The sequence below is a fragment of the Pleuronectes platessa genome, chromosome 1 (genome assembly GCF_947347685.1).
Source record: "Pleuronectes platessa chromosome 1, fPlePla1.1, whole genome shotgun sequence".
NCBI classification, from domain to species: domain Eukaryota; kingdom Metazoa; phylum Chordata; class Actinopteri; order Pleuronectiformes; family Pleuronectidae; genus Pleuronectes; species Pleuronectes platessa.
Genome location: NC_070626.1, coordinates 13281210 through 13303879, shown reverse-complemented (window position 1 = coordinate 13303879; position 22670 = coordinate 13281210). Strand labels below are relative to the sequence as shown.

The 22670-nt window shown below is 40.0% G+C and overlaps 1 protein-coding gene across 1 annotated transcript in view; it reads left to right on the top strand.

Annotated features, from left to right (window-relative positions):
• The window catches only part of LOC128439632 (FERM domain-containing protein 5), a 61968-nt gene that overhangs the window by 26239 nt on the left and 13059 nt on the right, over positions 1-22670 (top strand). The window contains exons 2-5 of the mRNA XM_053421994.1: positions 16039-16143; positions 17251-17293; positions 17433-17511; positions 22162-22259. Coding sequence (XP_053277969.1) covers positions 16039-16143; positions 17251-17293; positions 17433-17511; positions 22162-22259 — 325 coding nt within the window. The remainder of the gene's footprint in view (positions 1-16038; positions 16144-17250; positions 17294-17432; positions 17512-22161; positions 22260-22670) is intronic.

Here is a 22670-nt window from a genome sequence, read left to right as displayed (position 1 = left end):
ATTTGTTTTAAATTTAAAGCAAACTCTCCTTATATCTCCTCCATTTCTCGGATCAGTTCTGGTGTGAGTTATTAAAGGGATAGTTCACCGAGAAATAAAAATGCATTCATTATCTACTCACCACTGTTCCGATGGTGGGGTTGATGAAGTGTCTGAGTCCACAAAACACTTTTGGAGTCTCAGTGATAAACAGTGTTGCAGAAAAATCCAAAACAATTGAAGTTACTGGGGATTCCTTCTTCAAACATAAAAAACAGCATGCCTCCATATTGCTCCTGTGGTGTCATCCAAGTGTCCGGAAGCCCCGACATTCAAATTCGACTCGAAACGGTTCCATTTAATTCTGAAAGACTGAACCTGAAGTAGCGATGCTAACGCTCACCATTAGGACAGAGCTTTTATGCAGTGTGTGCACTGTGTTTCCAGTGTGTGCCTGCAAATATGGCTTCACGGAGGATATCAGAAGACATTTAGACTAAAAACATGGTGCGAATGACCTCTACACTTGGATGAAACCACAGGAGCAGTATGGAGGCATTTTATGTGTTTACGTTTGAAGAATTGGGGACCAGTTATTTCAATTGCTTTGGATTTGGCTGCAACACTGTTTATCCCCGAAACTCAAAATGTGTTTTGTGGACTCAAACACTTCACTCACCCCTCCATCGGCATAGTGCTGTGTAGATAGAGTGAAATTTCATTTTTCGCTGAACTATCCCTTAAGAGACAGGAGGACCACTTGTCTTGTGCAAACTCTGCAGTTGTAGAGACACCATGCTTCTCATTGCTGTCAACTTAATTCACTGTCAGCTGTTGAGGAGTTGTTACACATATCTTCAAAAGCAACTCAGCAATAGTTTAGTTTTTTACTATTTCTATTCTTTTAATAATTACTTAAAAATATGTGGACTATACCATAATGGTGATGATTTATATTTGTGGACATATTGTAAGTCTTACATGCATCAATGTTTTGCATGAGCTTCTTTGTCTGAACTAAAATCCACTTTTATTCCCCTCACCAAACCAATCTGTGGATATTGCGATTGGCATGGGACCTACCACTTTGCGCTGGTCTTTGAAACTGTGCCAATAATCATATATCTTATCAGCCAATGCAGTGTAATACATCATTTAATCTTTTATTCAATGAATATATATTTTTTCCTGTTGCTTTCATTGGCCTCCGGCTCTATTATCAAATGATTGTTGTTAACATAGAAACATATTGTTTGCTGTTACTGCTGCAAAATAAACTGCTATGCATGTTCAACTGCTCAGTGCATAAATCAACGGAGAATTTTCAAGTGCAAGTTATATGAACACATTGTCAGAAATTGTTTGTTGTGCTCGATATAGGCCGAATATAGAGTTTTCATGGATGATTTATGAGATTATGAGCTTGTTATTCTCTATTGTGGTCCACTGACTTATTTCAGAACACAACTCTATAAGCTTCAGAATCTCACACTGTGCGATACACTGTGTTTTTTATGTTTGTGCGTATATGCTGTGTTAAAGGTCATGTGTGGGTAGTCAATCATTGTTCATATGCTGTGGTTATATGGATGAGATGAATACAGCAGAGAGGGCCATGCATGCCCACAGGGATAAAACACTAGAAAGCATAATATTGTAGTATCGTGTGTACAGTTGGTTAGTAGAAGGACACAAGTGACCCTAGAAAAGCAGCAGATTTGAATGTTTTTTAAGAATAGTGGCATTTAAAGTCATCATAAGTTAGAAATAATCGTTCCACGTAAAGTAAAAGGCTTTCTCACCTCACTGTGTAAATAATCTGCTGACAAACACCATCTGTTTCTGGGATTTCTGAGTCTAGGATGCTTATAGGGGACATTTGTAACACTGGTATTACACCTGATTATGTTAATTAGTTTAGGTTTGTCAGTATTTCTTCACTAAATTCACTAATGTTGTCGAGATAACTACTGAAGATCTACCTCTGAGTAAAAGCCGTCGTTACTTCTTCTTGTTTCACGCAGCTACTGGTGCTGGAGGATTTACAGTCGTCTCGACCTCAGAGTGTGCAGTTCTGAACTATCCTGTCATTTTGGTTTTGAAAGTACTGTGTAGTTGGTCATAGTGCGAGTGTCCTTTATCCTGCCACTCAGGAGCTCTGTATGTACCAACCACAGCCGAATGTTTTTTTCTTTTAATCTCGCACTCGCCTGTGCAGTAAAACTGCCCTGCTCTCAGCAGGGATTTAGATTTAGATCATTTAAAATCTTCTTGTGAAACATGATCGTGATTGAATTGAAAAATATGACAGTGTAAACATCAATCTATATATTATTCATTCATAATCAATACTTTTGGTGGTTGGAATGTGAAATGGGTCTTAAAAAGTTTAAATTTAACAGTAATAGATGACAGGAAGAAAGAAAAACTAAATGTGAAATAAGCTACTGAGCATTTCAGAAATAAAGATTGATGCAAACAACAAACACACACATACAGTTATGTCTTCATGTCACTAGAATATTCAGTTACATTCATTTACTAATGACTTGAACATAACAAATACTTGCCTCACATTAACCTGACCTGAAAGATATCTCCACCTTGACATTTAATAATCTATGAAATCTGGACATTTTTGTGCCCTCGCGGGAGCTGGTCTCCATAATGTTACTGTGTAAACAGATATTAGTCCCCACAACATGACTACCACACCCACACCCACCAGCCCTGTCCGTCTTTTTAGCTAGAAGAACAAGGTCAAGACTCTTGCGATCATATTCAATTCATTCTCAGGTTTTCTCAGGTTTCCTGTTTGCCTTTAGACCAGCTGCCTTCATCAACAGATCGGTAGAAGAGGGAAGCTGTTTTACTGTTGCTCTGGCTCAGTTTTCTCATTCACCAAATCCTTCTGGCAGCATCCTGAGTGTTATGACAGCTCATTGGGGGTCACATTGTCCCCAAAGGAGATAAACCAATTCATCCAAGTTTGATGCATTGATGGTGCATTCTGTGGAGTATGAGGAAATAATGATAAACCTTTGTGTCTGGAGAATACATGGCCACTACATTGTCTGAGGGTTATGTCCGTCTATGTGTGTGCACCATCTGGTGCTATGATGAAATATGATAATACTACCATGTGCATGTGTGAGCAGAGCTTTAAGATAGAGCTGGTGCCCAACTGCCCGAGTGTGTGAACTCTGAATCCCCACCTCGCTCTCCTCAATCCTTAACTGGGTGCAAGTGCAGCATATGCGGGGCGCCAACTCCCATCATGGGCCACGATCAGTAACACATTTGACCTGCTCACTGCTCGGTCAGGGCAGCAGTATTGCCTGTTAGCACTTTCTACAGAACGACCCACTGTCTGTGGTGTCAGAGCTCTAAACTTACAGTCCTGACCTTCAATGCAGCTAACAGCATTCAGCCACGAGTTTCCAGAGAGAAATATTTGAATTTGTATCAAATCTAGATATGTATCCTGAGGTCTTGTTAAATCTTCATTCCAGAATATACATTTTTGCATTGTGTTCTACATGCGACGTTACATTTGTATGCAAATCTTTAAAATGGTGTGTAGTTGGGTTTTACATTCACTAATTCGACCACAATCTCATGCATTGAGTCATATCGCTTACCTTTTCACGGCAAGCCAAATGGTCGCTCAGCCAAGTAATAACATCTATGTATTAGCAGGGCTCCTTGAGTTAATCTTTTTAATGGACGACCATTATAAGGCCCAGGAAGCTGAGTAATTGTCGGGTAAAGTGACCTCAGGGCATTTACTGCTGTTACCTCCGACTTATTACTTGCCCTTTGCATGAACATAGAACAAAGAAGCCACTGCCACCATAGGGTCGTTTTTTAAATGGCTCTAGAATTTAGACAGGGGGGAAGACCTGCATGGAGGTCTCTTTTTTATTCTTTATTTGCCTATACTTTCTTCAGATGTCTTATGCAAATATATACACAGTGATTAAATCATGTTCACTATGGCAGAGTGAATGATTTGGTCCTACTTCTGCAATAAGGATGATACCACAGCTATAGATGAAGTTATACAAATTATCAATGACCAATGAGACCGACCAAAACATTGTGACCCACCCTTTTAAAAAAGAAAATCGTGCCGTGTGTAGTCTGAATATTTTACATTGATGCCAAAGCGAAGCAGCATCTCCATGGAGGAGACAAACTGTCTCCCTGTTCTGTGGTCATCAGCTGAAGAGCAGACCAAACTAGAGGGAGCGTCACATATGCATGTGTTTGAGCATCATAAACAGAGAGAGATGTCTGCAGCAGGATAATAGATATGTTTACAAAGCTAGGACAAACACTTGAAAGGAGATGCTGTAGTCCACTCTTTTTGATAGCTTTGCTCTTCAAGCTGGTTGCTATTGGAAATTATGTGGAAATCAGAGACATATACGGTGATGTACTGAGGTGGCTCTATGGTGCCTATAGTCCATTGAACAACATGCTGTTCACAAGTTGAACCAACTACCAACCAACAGTAGCACCAGCACTAGGTTCACCTTTGTTATGGAAAAAGGTTTGCATTGTGAACCCTTATTATCTTACAATCACAAGGGCTCCTGGAAGAACCAGCTTTCCATTACTATGCAGACGTCATACTTTCATATAATTAGATAGAAGATGAATGATGGTTTATTGTTTACCTGATTTTTATTTGAGTGCAAGCCCTCAGCATGCTCTGCTGTCACACGATTTCTATTGAAGCCTGTCTTGCAGATGTCTGAGTTTACCACCATCGCTTTACACCCTGACAGACACCAGATGGTAACGGATGTGTTTTCAGTAATGCTTAAGCTGCACCGAGTGAAGCAGAGACTAATACAATGACAAAACCGGTTATTGTATTGTTGTCTCCCAGATACAGCAGGACGAAAATACAGGAAAAATCTAATTTAGCTTCTTGATCTAGTTAGAAAACTGAAACAACAAATGGAGACAACAGGGATCACAGGTTTAATGGTTAGTACTTGCAGATATGTTCAAATGAGCTTCAGGACTTAAGTGAGTCTCATGCAGAAAACCTAATAAAGCTATAAAGAAATGAAAGTGTGGAGGTCATTACATTTCTATTTGCAGAGAGTCTCTAGTGATCAGGAGCAATGTTCCAGATTTTGGCACAGTTTAGTGAATCCAATTTACAGTGTCCCCTCATTTCTTAAAAGGCCCTGCTCAGAATGACAGTGATATTTTAATGCGAGACAGATAATGTGCTAGCTATACCTGGAGGCCTGACATGTCTTCTGTGCTGCTTGGAAATGGAAATAACGTCACTGGCGATCAATTGTTTATATGCACATGAAATATTTACAAGGGAACCCGACCCTTATATTGGATCCTGACTGATGAATGAGTTCTTACAACATAGTAAATGCCCTTTGATCGCAGGTTATTTAATCGCAAGAAGGAAAATTGAAAGATTGATCCAGATTCAGATCCTCCATGTTAGTGGATGAGGCATGAGAGTACACTCTACACTAGAGAGTAAAAGTACATTTTTCCCAAAGATTGTTTCAAACATTTCAGGTAGTCCTTATCGCATGTATGTTCAAGTATTCATGTTTATTGGGTGAAAGTTCATTATTGATAGCTGAGAATAACTCACCATTGGTCGAGCGTGTATTGGCGGGACCTCTATACTGTGGTTCCACATCACGCTTACTACTATGTAGACTCCAAATGACGCCAGAGGATAACATGGTGGCACCCATATAAGAAATATTGTAGCTTCATTTCTCCAAACATCTTTATATACAGTCTACAGAATACATCATAATGGTCTGGTAGCAAAAATTGTATGAATAGTTAATGTGTGAAAATAATAAGAAAAAAAACAAGACAGGACCCCCACAGATACCAAGGTGTTTCCAGGGAATGTGTACTATCTCTGCTGAAGGACATGGCATCATATGCCCAGAGGTGCCAGTGTTATTGATTCTGTGTCTTCTGTCCTTGGCGTATCTGTTAATGTCATATCTGTTAATGTCATACCAGCCATGCTCTACTAAATAACAAAGGCAGCTCTCTCCATTACAAGTGAGAGCTCATCTGTTACAGAAACCAGAATACAAAACATGACCCACGTCATTTTTCAAGGTATAGGTTATCCTCGTCATTAACATCATTAAGAATACGAAACTTTTGCAAATAAGTGTTTAATGTTTTTCTCTGCGATCCTTCAATCCTTCAATAATTTTGCAGACAAACCCGGAGGAAAATAGGATGCAAATTGCAAATTTCCTGACTTAGATGTAAAGATTTAAGTTTCTTGAGTAAGTGCACTACTCAGTCCCTCGAGCCGGAGGCTTATAGGTAGGACAGAGAGGACATGTCTTCATTTCATGTATATGCACATCGCTGCCCTTTTCCTGGACAAAAGCCTAAGAGTTTGCTCACCTGGGACAATAAGACACTTTGTAACGCTTTTACTTTTGTGTTCTTGTGCTTCTCTTTACTTCTCCTCTCCTCTGTCCAATGCATTAACCCCTCCCCTCACTTTTCTTCTACCTATAAATACATCCCTCTACAGTGCATTTAAGCTTAGACTTGTATGGTTTCCCCTAAAACTGTCACAGGTTTCCTGCTCTTGGGCCGGCTTCCCCAGGTTGGTATCCTGTTATGGAGCCCTCAGGAGCGAAAGCCTCTATTTGAATTAGACAGGATTTACCCATGTTCGGAGGTACTGTGAAACTAGTCCAAGCGTCAGTGAGTCCCACTTGGCCACTTCAAGAGCAATCAGATGGAAGCCTGTTGATAGTGAACATCATTTTAAGAGGATCACTGTCTTTCCTTGCAGCAGCTGAGGGGTTTGTAGGAGCATGTGAAAGCACATAAGAAAGAAGGGGAAAAGGTGCATTTCACAGAAGGTATATTTCTTATCTGGTGAAAGCCTGTTGTTGAACCATTGCAAAGTTTTGGTTTTTTGAGTACTTTATTCTGAAGGAGATTTAATAATGCAATGCTGTAGGAAAGTTATAAACTCACTCATCACTGGAGTTTACAAGTGTTGGTAGATTTATTCTTTAACCTTTGAGAGAGCCAGGTTAGGTCTTTCCGCCTGATTCCACCTTTGGAACCAAACTTGAGCCAATCCCAAATGACCAACGTTCTGCATTTCTTTGAACTGTGGGAGGAAACCTGAGTAACCAAAGAAATCCAATGCAGACACAATGAGAACATGAGCCTGAACCAGGATTCGAACCGGAACCTTTTTGCTGTGAGGCAACAGTGCTGACCCCTTCACTGTTCATATTCTGCTAATTACTTTACTTACATAAGTAATCTTGTATGAATATAGCTGTACACTTCACAATGTTATTCAGGTTTATATACTAATGTGCTGGATTGCACTATTTCCCTGTTCTGGTTCGTGCTCTTTATTACATTTGAAGTCATACGGCACATAAATTCATGTGTGCATTTGTGACATTTTGTGAACTACATAAAGCACATAAATGCATGTGAATATTTATGTACCATGAAAAGCTACTCCGCAAATCTGCAGGCAGTGTTGTTATAAAACATATGAATTACTTCCTCTTGGAGCAGAGGAAAGCCATGTTGAGTGTAAATCTTCTTAAACTATTCAGCTGCCGACTGACAGGAGCATCCACTACAGTCTTTCACCTATACATGTACGTCTGCTTTCCGGAGGATGGAAAGTAACCATGTGAAACGATTATAGTAAGCCTGTAAACAGGCTTTCCTGCTGGCAGTATCAAAGGCAAGAACTTAAACATCAGTGAAGATCAGGTTAAAGATCAAAGCATTAGAGAACTGAGATATACCAACTATCCACCCTGTCGTTGAGCCCCCGAGGAGCGGGTGTTGTTTAAAAACATCAAATAACTATTCCTCAACTTAATCCCCTGCCACCCAGGAGCTCAGACCTGTACCGTAATGTAACGCAAACAAAATCACTGTTAAGCCCCAATGTTTGCAGGAGCTGCTATAGAAGCAGTAACCTTTCAGGTCCATTTGCTCAGTTGTTGCAATTTCCATCCTCTAGCTCAAAGTTACAGCATCACTTATTGATGTGGTATTTCCCAAGCTGATATGGAACCTGTCTCAATAATTAATATGACGCAAGGCCTGGGCGTGCTGAGAGCGGCGTGCCACCACTGACGCTTCGCTAAGGACCACGGTGATCATATGGCCCCAGTCTGGGTTATTTCCAGCTCTCCGTTTATCACTTTTATTGTTGCTGTGATGAAACGCTGCGCATGCCTCCACAAAGCACTTAGAGGCCTCTGCTTGTTTAATACATTCCTCTCCCACTGACAGGCCTGCACTGATCTCATTTGAGATATCTCACTGCGGCTAATATCGCAGCTGTTCCAAACTTGTCTTACTCTTATCATTAACAAATCACAGAAGACTAACAACAAACATCAGTAGTTGATGAACAGGTGCACAAAACGACACTACACTGACTGCCACTACCCTTAATGCTGGTTTAAACCTAACAGCTAATACAACTGGCAGTTACCTTAAAATTTCCAAAATAGGGGCTCATACCCATTGATTCTGGAACCACCTCAACTAGCTTCTTGCAACTTAAAATACAAAGATACTGGTTTCTGAGTTCTTCAACCTTCCTGTGATGGAATGTGCCCAGAAACTCTGAGGTGAAATATTCTTCCCTAAACATTAGATCATAAATTGACATGTGTACGGAGAGCTTTTTCTTAGACGCTTACTCTTCACCACAAGAATCCACTGCAAGTTCACCTAACACCTTCAGCAACTTCTTACCAACCCCCACTTTTCCAGGAAATTGACAATGAGGAGCCAATCCTTATTCCAATTGCTTCGCACACAGCCGCAAACAACCCTGTGACCCTGAGACACTGCACGCTGGACCTTGAAATTGTTTCCTTAAAAATGAATCATACATTTGTTTTGTCAGCAAGTTGAAGCCCTGACAGACAGCAGCACCTTTTGAAAATCCCTGTTCCTTATACTGACAGTGAAAAACTACCGGTCAGTATAGCCTTACAATGGATCCTATATTTCTGAAACTACTCCTCAACTAGACCCCTCAAGGGAAGGGAGTAGGGACTGTAAGCCTTCATTAAGTTCACAAAGTATGTGTTGACTGGTTGTAATTCTTTGATTCCTCCAGTGTCCTGTGGATCTACTTGTTCCACAAAAGAATAGATTCTTCCTCTTGAGTTGAACCAACAATGACACTTTACTCTCTAATACTTTCAGGGGAAGCTGATTAAAGGGAGTATACTCAAGGCCTTCTCTTTCTAAAACACCCAAAATGTTACTTTTTCAACCTCAAATCGTGCTGCATCACTGATTAAGGTTGATGCTATAGCCTGACCCACCTCTACTAAATCCATATCCATGAGTTGTAACTGGAGATTATTTTGTCTCCTGAGTTCAGTTATGATCAAAGGGGCACGCAAACCCATACACTCTAGCACACAATATGTAGAGGACAGGGCCTCCAGGCCATCCATTTGTCCTGATCAGGGAAGATATATGAATCCAACATCCAACCTTAATGACTTCTCTGTGAAGTGAATGGAGGTTGACATGGTAATCATGGCCCAGCTTCTTTATTTTATTATACTTATTATACAAGGCTTCCAGCATGCACAGTGCCATAATATGGCATTGTACAAAGGGTTTGTGGGGACAGTGCTGTTTGTTGGTGGTTAAAATGCAGGTGGTTTTGCTCATAGCTGGGCAAACTCATACTGCAGATATGTTTATCACAATATAAATCAATTTAACTTGTTGATGTAGCCTAAAGATTATATCATCTTATTTCAGTAAGAGATGTTACAACCTCAGAAAAGTGTGGCACTCGAATTAAATAAATTACTCTGAGAAGTTGTTTGGGCAACTGGGTGAGACTACAACTAGCTTTACATATGTCCCCATGGACACATAGAAAGCGTCCTTGGGTCTCTTGAAAGCCGCTATAGAAATTCAAGCTATTACTATTATTATTAGCTTCATTTATTTCCAATTTTCGACACAACAGTGTGAGGAGATGACAGTAGGCAATTTGCAAGCCACACTTTGTTTACTCTGATATGTGACATAGCATTACTGATTACAACTCAGCTCCATAAATCTCTTTTAAAGCCCAATTACTGTGGCCTTATTACAGTCCTGAAGAGCCGCATGCAAACTTCGAGCCTTAGATTTGTCTTCATAATTTAAAAGTTTATGATAAAAAAATGTTGGCTAATGCGAGAGCAAGTGTTTTATTTAGATTAAGGTGTGGGAACAGGTATAAGCACAATGGGATACCTCATTAAGAATGTCTTCATGATACACAATGGTCAGTGTACAGTCCTTATGTGGAGTATAAAACAATTATGTATCACACTCCAAAGCCTAATGTATACATACTTAAGTGTGTGATCATTTATCTAAACTCTAGGATCTTGTATTTCCATATTTCCTGGTGTTTTTCCAACAAAGGGGTTTTAATCCAAAGATAGCATGGATCTAATTATTTCCTCCGCAGCGACAAAACCTGAGGGAGAGATAACTGTGAGAGAAGCAATTCCCACTCTGAAATCGCATGACCACAAACCACATAATAGATCTTCAGTTTATCCACTCAAAAACAATAAAAAATCGTTTTAACTGCACACATATAAAGTTACCTCGGGGCAGCCAGCAGTGTATTGCAGCTTGGCTCTAGGTAAAGTCTCATAAGGATGTTGAAGAACGCTTAGCTCCAGATCAATAATGTTTCTGCCTCAGAGCTGCCTCAGTGTCCCAGGGGAGCCCCGGTCAGCCCTCGGAAATTCAGTGTGTCTCATCATTAAGCAACACAACACCACATATACATTACAAGTGTTCGTCCAGCTGCACATATGTGCAAGAGAAACTGTGCCGCTTTATTCCGTCTCTGATTAGTCGTGGCAGACAATGAGCACTGCAGGGCAAAGTTAGCGTATCGATCCCATAACCACACACTGCTTCATAGTGCAGCGTCAGGTAAATAACCTGCAACAACAGGACTGCCTGCTCTCATTGTAATGCACAATAGAAGACTTACAAGTTCTTCATTGAGTCACACTGTTTGAATTCTGTTGTAACAGCTGATAAACCCACTGTAGAAACTTGGTTTGATTAAACTGAGCTGCTGCTGTAAAAAGCACTGCAGCTGGTGAGAGCTTGCTTCTTTTAAGGCATTTCATCCTTTCTTATTTTTACCTCCACCAAGAAAGTAATGTTTTCATTGGCATTTGCTTGTTGTTTGTCTGTTAGTTAGCTGGATTACACAAATACTACAGAGCAAATGTCCACGAAACTGGAAGGATGTGGTTTGGGTCAAGGAAGAACCTATTCAATATTGGTGTAGATCCAGACTTGTGGGGGTGCACATTTCTTTTTCACTTTCTTTAACATTGTGAAACTGGGATTTTTTAAACATTTTCACCGTTTTCTCAGTGAATAATTCATGGATCTTGATGAAAGAAATCAGGCATGTTTAGGGGACTGATATTTATGAGCGGTGCAGATTTGGGGCAGCTTGCTTGAATTTAAGGGGCTGTTGTGCCTTTGCAGAGGAATGCACTCCACTGAGTGCCAATCTAGTTCATTGGTGTTTTCTTTTAATGCGTTTGATCCTTTTTCAGTTATTTGCTGAAAGATTGCTCTATAATAAATTGCCCTGTCTTTCTCTTGTTGTTGTTGTTATTAGCTCTCTCATACACAAACACACACACAAAAATTTAGCCATTTCATATACAAACATAATGACGCACACATAGGAGGCTGGAGCACAACGTGATTAATTAGGAAGTTTTTTTTGGGTGCCCTTCTGTAGTTTACACTACAGCGCACAGCAGATGGAGTGAGTGGGGGGTACAGGCTCTGAAAATGTCGTGGATCTAGAGGTTACACAGGTGTACCACAGACAAGCAAGAGGGATTAATCCTCTGTGTCTGTGTATGTGTGTGTGTGTGTGTGTGTGTGTGTTTGTCTCTGTGTGTCTGTGTGCGGGAACATGGATGCGTTTGTTCCTATTTTTGCTGTGGGGCTGGGCACAGGCTTGTACTGATGTGTCCTGGTGTGTGTGGTGACAGTGACATACAGACACACTGACAGAGGCGATGGAGGGTCAGCAGCCAGGGAAAGGTCTGGCCAGTGGTGCACTGCTTTACAAAACTGGAGCTGATAGATTTTTTGGGGGTTGGGCTTTGGTTGAGTTGCTTTGAGGGAGAGACGGGGGACTAGTGGCAGGAAGTCGGACTATGGGCAGAAAATCCGACGGTGGTCTCTGGTTCGAATCCATGGAGTGACAACAAAAACAACATACCTGGATGGACAACACCTGGATCTCTTCCACACTGTCAAAGTGCCTACCCCACCCCACTGTCTAAGTGCCACTGAGCAAGGCACCTTACTCCCCTAACACCTGCTCCCCGGGGCGCCGTGTATGGCTGCCCACTGCTCTGTGTGTCCTCCTGTGCACACCAGATGGGTCATAGCAGAAAATAAATTTCCCCCCTTGCATGTCGTGTGTGTGTGCATGTGTGTGGGACCAATATAATGTATCTGTATCTCAAGGGTTAAAGTGCAATTATTCTTCTTCTTCGTGTCAATTTCTTTGGCAAATATTTCATTAAAAAACACCAGGAACAGACATTTGTTCTTAATGAATCCCATCCCCTCACTTAATTAATACATACATGCTGTTTCTGTGATGTATTTTAATGTAATATATATTCTTTTAAGTTATACTTATTCTTACACTTCTTTCCCAGGTTCATCATCAGACTTATATTAGACCATTATTTTTCTAAATCTGCAAAGATTTGATTTGATTTCAGTTACATTTTGGTTTTGAAATGTATTCACAATATGTGCTGTATAGATTCAATCAAATGATGTCACAAGGAGCCACAGAATATGATGCTACCTGGGTTCAGAATGAGTTATCATGACGACATGAAATCATTAATGCATCTGAACAGGGGTCGTATCTGAAAATGGTTCATACATGGACTGATCCCTCAGTGCAGGTTTTCTCTTGTTCTCTTTTTGATTGCTGAGCTGTGATGTGCTGTACAAGGACAGATCAGTGTCACCTGGCCTCATTTGTATCTCTCCCCTTTCTCTCTCTTCTTTCCCTCTCTTCTTTTGGTTTAGTCTTTCTCCTCTCTGTTCCCCCTTCCGTTCTCATATATCTGCGTTTGATTTTCTCTGACTGTGCAGTTTGGTGTCACTTGCTTGAATGCAGTGTCTCTTCTAAAAGGCAGAGTAGGATATTTTATTGTGTCCTTTACCACTGGGGAGGGAAAAGCTGAATCCTCCATCTATAGTACAGATGATACAGGAAACTTTCCACTGGATGTGCAGGCACTCACTATGCTGGCATGCACAAATCTCCGTTGTGATAAACACTAAAAGAGATCCTCTCCAGACATAAAACAGGGATCAAGAACCCCACATACAGCCCTTGAGCTGAATCATGAATCCAAAAAGGACACTCAGTCCAATAAAAAGTAATTCTCATGACTGCAATACATTTTTTGTGATAAAAGAAAATAACAGAGACAATCTTGTCCTTCATGGCGGTCCTTTCCAGCTGTTTGCCTGTCAGGTCACAGTCAGGGTGAAGGAAAAACACATTATTATTATGATGTGTGATGATCACTGACCAGCATCATAGCGACTGTCAAGAAAAGATGATGCATAATGAGGCACTTTACAAGAGAAACTGACTAACAAGACAGTTTAGACCAGACAATCTAGCCTTGTTTGCAGGGACGTGTGGTTGCAGAGATGAAGAGAACAAATCTCGAGCATCATTACAGCTGTTACCTGCAGCTAAACTGTCCTGTTATAAGGACAAACTGTCTGGATAATGCTACACTCTTCAGCAGAGTTGTTATGCCAAACAAGCAGCACAAGAACATATTCTGACAGGAACAATATTCAGTAAAGAGTAGAAACAGATCCTCATGCATACTGCCACCAAGGACCAACAGTCCTCTGATGATTTTAATTTGGATCTTAACCAAATTTCCCATTCTCATAAATATTTATCCCCTAAACAAGATGCACAAATTGTTTTCTGAGAAATTAACTAAAATTTTGTACAACATTTACTGAATCTGCCTCCTGATTCGGATCGGTACCAACATTTAATGGGTTCTTTCCTGACCCATCACAACCCTCCAAGAAGTTTCCTCTGCGTAATCCTGCTAACTAGGGTTGCAAAGGGGCGAAAAATTTCCGGAATATTTCCAGATAATTTTCGGAAACTTTCTATGGGAATATTAAGCTCGGGAATTTTGGGAATTTAAAAAAAAAAATTAAATACACAAATTAAACGCTGAGCAATAAAAACAACATTTGGCAAACTATTAATATCTTTAGCATTGCTTAGTGTTTTTTTAACAAGCTTTTTTCTCAACTTATTCTACAGAACAATGCCACGTGCACTATCTCTTGTTTGGAGACATTTCACCCCAGCCAATGTAGAAGGAAAGGCTGTGCACATTTGCAAGTACTGTGCAAAGACCTAGGCTAAGAATAACACAAAGATGCAGAAGCATATAGTCAAGTGCCCAAAGTTTCCTCAGGGCCCAAATCAGTCTATGACAAAACCAAATGTTTATATTTATGTCTGTATATGACAAGGTAAATACAGTTAGTATAAATTACCCACACAATTTCCAGTTTATTCCCGTTAATTCCCGTATATTCCCGTTAATTCCCATGGAAAGTTTCCAACTTTTAATATTCCCGAAATTTTGCAACCGTACTGCTAACAAACACAAACAATCACTGTAGATAATATCCTCGGTTTGGCATCACATTTGGATTTTCTACTAAGAGATGGTGATAGTCTGCATGATCTACCACTTTCAAGGTGCACCTTCCTTTAGGAAAGGGTGGGTGCTAGTGGAAGACGAGCAGCAAGCCACCAGGAATCGGTATGCTTTGGCTTGAGCCACTCTGTTCGTACAGAGACCACTTTCCTCCTTCTGCAGATACAACTTTCCTCTTATTCATCAGAGCAACATGCTTTTTAACCAGCTGCTACAGTTACTGCTTTTCAATCTGAGCTGTGTTCTGCAGTGTTGGTGTGTTCCTCCTCAGACAACAAGCCTTTGGGGAACTTCAACTATGTTAATAAATGGCAGTGTCTCTATTAACTGTAAAATGTTGCTGACTGTGCTGCAAAACTCCAATTACTGGTTCACGTTTTGTTGTGTATTAGTGGCAGCCTCGTTGTGTTGCACCTTATTTTTGCAGTTCAAACTGAATCAAGACTCCATTTTGGGGTAGATGCATCTTCATGGAGGAAACAGCTCACGTCGAGTTGAACTGTTAGTTACAAGATAACGGGCCTGTCTTCTCCTCATCTACTGTCAAAGCCTGAATTATTTTTAAGAATAATCAGACAAACGATTTAGTCTCCCCCCATACTGCGACCATTTCAGAGATTATTTAACCAAGAAGAAGATATCGATGTATTTTCAGTTTCTTTGCTTGGAAGAAAAAATAGTCAGATTTTTGTAGTGCACGTTATGACAGTGGCTTCCTATCCCTGGCCTGCATTTTCTTTCCCTTCACCTTGTCTCACTGCTTTTCTCAGGTCTTTTCCTGCAGCATAAATGTCTCGAAGCTTCAACAGATGGCTGCTGCCTCGATATGAATATTTGATAGTCCTCATATATCTCCCTTGAGAGTGGTGAAATATTCAAAACAGTTTCTGGTGGACGTTTGGACTCCTCAGAGGCTGCAAAAGGACTGGACTTCCTGATGAGCACAAATTAAATATTTTTAGAAAATCTTATCTTTATTTTCCTCATGTGTGATGCTGGTCGCTCCTGTATACCTGGACTCTTGAGTGGAGCCTTCACATATATTATGCACCATTGATTTGCTGGGGGTTTATAAACTGTGTCTGTGAATATGCAAATATTAGAATGAAGTCCTGTGGAGTCCTGTGTTTTTCTATTTCCTGCGTTGTTTTTATCAGCAGTATTTACTTACTTACTGCATTTTCTCTTATTCTGTCTCTTCCAGCGGGATGCCAAGGGACAGTACCTGTTTGACCTGATTTGCCATCATCTCAACCTGCTCGAGAAAGACTACTTTGGCATTAGATATGTTGACCCAGACAAGCAGAGGGTAAGTATTATTTTTTAAGAATAAACCCAATTAAAATTTCAGTGAGTCACATAATGTGGCCGTGAAGTTCCTGTGAAGTTTTGTTTTTTCACAGGACCTTCACTTTTTACTCTTTGGGAATTCATGAGTACAAATATGCCATTTATCCCCTTGAATTAAAGATAGCCTTGGAAATTAGTTTCTGAAACTCTTTTTATCGTATTTGTTGAAATCCTCTTCACAATAGCCATCAATAAATAAAGTCCAAAACAAAATAAAGCCAGCCGGTGTCTGTGATGCTCACAGGAAAGTAATAAACACAACCAATCACTTCATGGAGACCAAATTCATATGGCCATAGCTTTGACGAGAGGGCTGGTAAATACTCTTTGGTTGATGACATTAATAAAGCGGGTCCCAGTCAGTCATTACCACACAGACAGGGTCTGCAGATCACCAGGTACAGCAAATTATCAATTAGATCTCAGGGACAGTGACAGAACCCTTATTAAAGGCTGATAGATATAAATGTCAGTTCTAAATGGCCTAATGACTTTTTTTCACCCCGCTACATAAATATTCAGGACAGGCTGGTGAGTCAGCAGGTTCATTATGCAAACTGGTGAGAAACCAGCCCCTTTAATTGATGTGAATATCCATCATCGGAATTTACACAGGGCAGGGTGAATTTGCAGAGTGGACACTATGTATTTATATTATCATGCACTTTTGAACTGTGAATATAGGTTTAGAGATTAAAAATGTATCACCTTTGATGTTCCTCCATATTTCATAGGAAAGATATCAGCCAGCTGAGAGACGTAGGCAGTGTAGCGTCATTGTGGGGGGCGGTGCCTCATTATCGTCAGCGTGTCGTCATCTCAATGATCAGAGCCAGTTAACGACATTTGATGGTTGTCGTTCTGACAGAAAACAGCGCTCCTTCAAAACATCTCCTCTCTGAGTTGGTGGGAGCTTGAATGAACAGAGGGCCGAGTGATGGGAGTGATTGTGCTGTGCCCTCCAGCTACAGATTACAAGTCATCATGCTGAGGTGCTGAGCAATCAGTACCTCCAGTTTAGCAGCTAAAGTCCAAAGTGCAGATCTTCTTTTTCTGTCTCTTTCAGCACTGGTTGGAGTTTACAAAGTCAATTGCCAAACAAATGAAATGTAAGTATCTAATATAACATGCCAGATTATTGTGTGCCAAGAAGGAGCAAGAAAGCTATTTAACATAACGATTTCAACTTTAGAATTATAACAAAACAACTTTAGAACATTCTTGAAAATTCTTGTCTTTCTTCTGCAGCCCAGCCTCCATTCACTATGTGTTTGCGTGTCAAGTTTTACCCCCCCGACCCTGCTGCCCTGAGAGAGGAAATCACCAGGTAAGATTTCAAGATGGCTCAGAGCAGGTGGGAAGGCTGGAGTTAGAGATGTTAGATATAATCGAGTCTGGGAAAGCTTGCAAGTGTCAATTTTCTTTAAAAACTTCTCTAACTAAGGTTATTTTTGCATCATTTCAGTTAAAAAAAAAAGAAAAGCAAAGGAGCTTAGCAGTTTTAGAATGAAGGTTTGTCAATGTGCAATTCGTCTTCAGGACCACAGCTATTTAATCTGACTGGAGGACCAAAGAGGGTGTGAACCTATACACAGAGGTAACCACTGTCCCTTCTCAGAGACAAACATTTTTCATTCAACATCTGCACACATGCATTTACAAAATATGGTAAGCGTCGCTAAAATAGTGGACAAGGAAACTGCAACTCAACAAAGAATCCAGACAGACAGATAGAGTTTTTTATCGACAGCCAAAAGGTCAACGGGAAATTAAAGAGAAGTTTTGTGAGGCAAAGTAAATTTAACGGAACCTAAAGGTCTCTTGAATATTTATGCATACATCACGATTCGGCCATTTGTTTTGAGATGTTAAATTTAATCTTTAAATTGTATTATGTACATTTGTGGCGCCAGTACATAAAGAAAGGGCTGAGTAAGTACACAGACAGTAAATATTTTGACAAACACTGACACAGAGAACATCCTTAGAAATCCCAGTTCTATTTATTTAGAGCCGCTACCTGTTGGTTTGTCTGTGATTTGGCATCAAACATCCCGTGCAGAAGTGATTTCTGATGGGGAGGAGCACAGGACTGGAACAAGCTGAGTCCTGAACTAGAAAATAGTCTGAAGCAATCACTTAACAGCTGTTAAGTGCCTGAGCCATTTCAGCAAGGGGGTCACAAAAATGTGTGATTACACTGAAATGGGATTAGAAAAATGACAAAACAGGACAGATAGGAAAGAAGACAGAATAAATCGCAACGGAAAATTACAGTGTCATCTTCCAGTATTTTCATTTGGAGCCGACCGCAGTAAAAAGAAGAGACACAGTTGAAGTTCAGTTTTGTGCAGCAAGACAAATCTGGTTCTACTGGACTTCTGACACTGACTGACAGAGAAAGTGAAGGGCAGAGACAAACATGTAAAGTGCGGGGCTGGATTTTAGAAGGACCACCGTTATTAAAACGAAAAGTCAACATAGAATTGCATTTAATAAACTTACACTCAAATAGGGATGACAACCACATACATCACTATTTTTTGGGAAGTTGCAATTGCATTCTAAAAATGCTGACATTGAGCAAAGCTAGCTTTGGGATACCTGTATGTCTTCTTCTTCTTTATTATCTTCTTTGTCGTAAAAGGTATCTTAAAATTTCCTGATGGACTTCATGTCTCTGCATCCAGATTTTACATAATTGAAAAATTACAGCAGCAGATGAATAGTTGTATGACTAAATAAAAGTAATTTTTCCCCTTCAACTTGCTTTGAGTGAAAGTAGCCATCTTATAAAGTGATCAGAATCCCAGTGTTTTTGTCTGAACTGTTAAGATAGGCTGGTTTCAATACAGCTACAAAATAAAGACCACAAGTTCAATTTCATAACAGCATCCAGAGCTCCACAGTGAGCCTGTGTGCAGAGGGATTTGACTCTTCAAGTTTTTTTTATAAGCTGCAGTGTCATCTGGCACCTCACCACTATTATATTGTGTGTGGCATCCTTGACAGCTGAACAAACTGCTGTGAGGGAAGTGCCAAATACTGAGCGCTCACAAAGATCCCTCAAAATCACATCCCTCCAATGGTTGCCATGCAATGAAATCTCTTATTCACAATTCAACCCTTTTTTTGATAGAGCTGAGCTCCGGCATGGGAGCGCTCCTCCATCCCCCGCAATCTGTTCAGACTGGAGGCTTTCACAGACAAACAAATATAGTAAATGGGCAGGTAGCAACATTAAACCTGGATTTTTATGTTGCTTTAACGATCCTATTTAATGCTTGTTTTAGAGAAATCTAGAATTTTCACACTGTGGTTGTATGCCTCCACCAACCAGTACAGTTTTAGTTTACCTACCTTTTTTTGCCAGAGTCACCTGAGGTCGACATAACCTCTGACCACTGAAATCGAATCAGTTAATATTTGAGTCTGAAGTGAAAACTGGTCCAAAGTTGAAGAGATTCCCTCTGGCAGACTTGAGATATCATGTTCAGGAGGCCAGAAACATATTTTGTGAGGCCACTGTGACCTTGAACAATGAACACTCAAATCTAATCATTTAATCTGTCACACACTGTGAACATTTTTGACAGATTTGAAATGATTCTCTGAGGTGGAACACAGTCACAAGGCAAAAAATTGATTTTTTTTAAAGAAATTCCCTCCAGAAGATCTTGAGACAGCCAGAAAACCTAGAGCCTCCAGTGTGGAGACATGAAAAATGAGATTGGCAATATTTATTCATTTGCACATGTAACCCCACTCAGCTTTCCCTTTAAGATAGTGCAGAGTATATGATCAGGAACCAGGAAGTATTGTTCTCTAATCTTCTCTTCTGTCTGCTTAAGTAGACATTAAACATCCACCCCTGAGAAACGCACAAAATCAGTTTCCAAGTAGGACACTAGGAATATATAGAATGATGAAAAATCCCCAAAGAAATGTACAAATATCCTCATAAAACCTTAACTTTCTACTAGCCAAGTAATTTGTGGATCACAAACCAAAAACCCTTAGGTCTCAGGAAACTTTTAAAGTTCAAATAAGCCAAGAAAATAAAACATGCGTTAAAAAGATAATTAAATGAGCCAAAAAGTCCTACTGCCCAGTCTTCAGTGAATGAACAGATTGAGAATGTAGACTGATGTCGACTCAAGCTCCAGCTGTAGACTGTCTTTTTTAGTTCAATAAAAAAGACAGTTATTCATTAAAATCCATAAATAAATGTCCTTGTCCATTTCAAAATAATTTCTGCTCCAGTCTTTTCTTCTTTTATAACTCAACATCAATGTAAATGTCATTCTCACAGTGTACTTCAAGGTCCATACAGTCAACATTGACGTTTCAAAGTGAATACACATTTTATATACATACAGTTGTACAGGGAAATGACGCAGCAGCTCTGCAGAGCCTCATAGACATACTTCATGAGCCTCTGTAACACGTGCAGCATTTAGCTAGCCTTCAAGCTAAATGGTTTTAGCGGCTGTACGCAGTTCAGAGGGAACACAAAACAATTATCACATGTTCATGATTGAACTGGTTTCATGTGTACCAGCCACATTTCATAACCCCTGCCTGCTGTAGTAGCTAATGTACCATCATGAACTCACCAGGACATCAACGTTCACAGTTCTAAGCATCTCCAGTTGAAATCACAGCTCCTCTGGCATCTCTCACAAATCATAAATATCAGGTTCCAGATTCATGCAGGACTGAAACATGGTGGAAGGAGGAAAACAACACGAGCAAACTACCATATCAAAGATTGTTTGATCAGAGGGATGGTTACTCTGAGCGTTTGTTCTCGGCTGAGGTCAAGTGTCACCATATCAGCCTAAACTTTAAAGAGACACTAACAGTCTGGCTTATAAGACAGCCCTGACAACGGGGAGAAATATCACAAGGTGTTTCCTCATAGGGAATTTTGACTCCGGTCAAAGTCATACAAAAATACAACAGCAAGTGTCATATAGGTGAAGTTACAAAACTTTGCGTTCATCCTACCTGGTTTATCTGCAATGAACCAGCTGAAGTACAGTTTCTTCATTTGCCATTACTCTTATTTTCTTGAGATCTGCTTACTTTGTGAATGATAAATTAAACCCACTGACGTCTGCATACAAATTAACTCAAATGAACTTATCTGATATTTAAAATCTACAGACATCACGTAATATTACCAGGTACTAACTGTTATTTGATGTTTAGCATTGCTTAGTGCTGCTTTACTATTTATAACTTTGCGGCTTGGGGACAAATTGCTGTGTGGGAAAAGGACACACAAGTAATTTGTGGTTGTGAGGGACGAGACCAGCCAAGCTGCCCCAGTGGACTTGAGTGCGAACCAGCAATCATATTTTATATCACTGTCAGTTCTCTGAAGCTTTAGGTCAAGTTCTGCCTCGAGGCAGCTAAAATGTCCTGTGTCCAATGGTCCAGAAGATAACTTCCAAATTGATAATCATACATTCATTACATTATCTAAATTGTAATTATGATTGGATTGTAAATGGATTGTGAAAGGTAGTAGTTGTTGCTAGCCTACATTTATTATATATATTTATAAATATCATACATCCAAAGTAGGTTGGTAAACACAAAGGCTCCTTCATCATTAGCTATATCATTATAAATTTTTTAGTTTTTAAGACCAATATCTTGCCGACAGGGTCATATGTTTTTCAGCCTGTTATTACCATGTATTGGTTGGATGACTAAAATAATAAAATAATTCACAATTCCTTGACTTTTTAAACACTGCCATCAGGTCAAAATGTTTTTCTGTCTAACACTTTGGTTCTAGGGAGATTGTACGTGGGCTTGTCTTGTTTGAACCTCAAGTCCAAAGTTACTATGTGAAGATATTTCTTCTCCTCACAGTCTCCTATTAAGTTGTTAATGTCCAGCTGTCAATATATTGATCCTAACTAAATAATGACCCCAATTAGTTTATTTGTGTCCCGCTCCACAGATATCTCGTCTTCCTGCAGGTTAAGAGGGATCTGTACCACGGTCGCCTGCTGTGCAAGACGTCAGATGCTGCTCTGCTGGCTGCCCACATATTACAAGGTACGACAATGTGATCATTTAAGAAAAGTGACTTCAGCTACACTGCAATTAAAAGCAATTCCCCAAAAGGCATAAACATGACCTCACACAAGACAGCTTGTTTTTACCTTGACTAGAAACACACGTGTTGCAGAGGCTCACTCTGACTGATGCATTTCAGCTAAATGTTAAATGTTATTTGTCATTGAGAATTGCTTTAATCTAAAAAAAGCTATTTTAAATCTCAGTGTTAGTTGTTCATTGTTCATTCTACTTGTGCTCCTCAATCATCACTTGAAACTATATTTCCAGTAATTGTATGTAATATTCAGGTTTATGACCTTCTGTAGACTCTATATGATTTCCATACGACCCTGGCTTGTTAACAAACAAGAGTGTGTGTGTGTGTAGTTGTGTGGGTGTTGTGCAAGC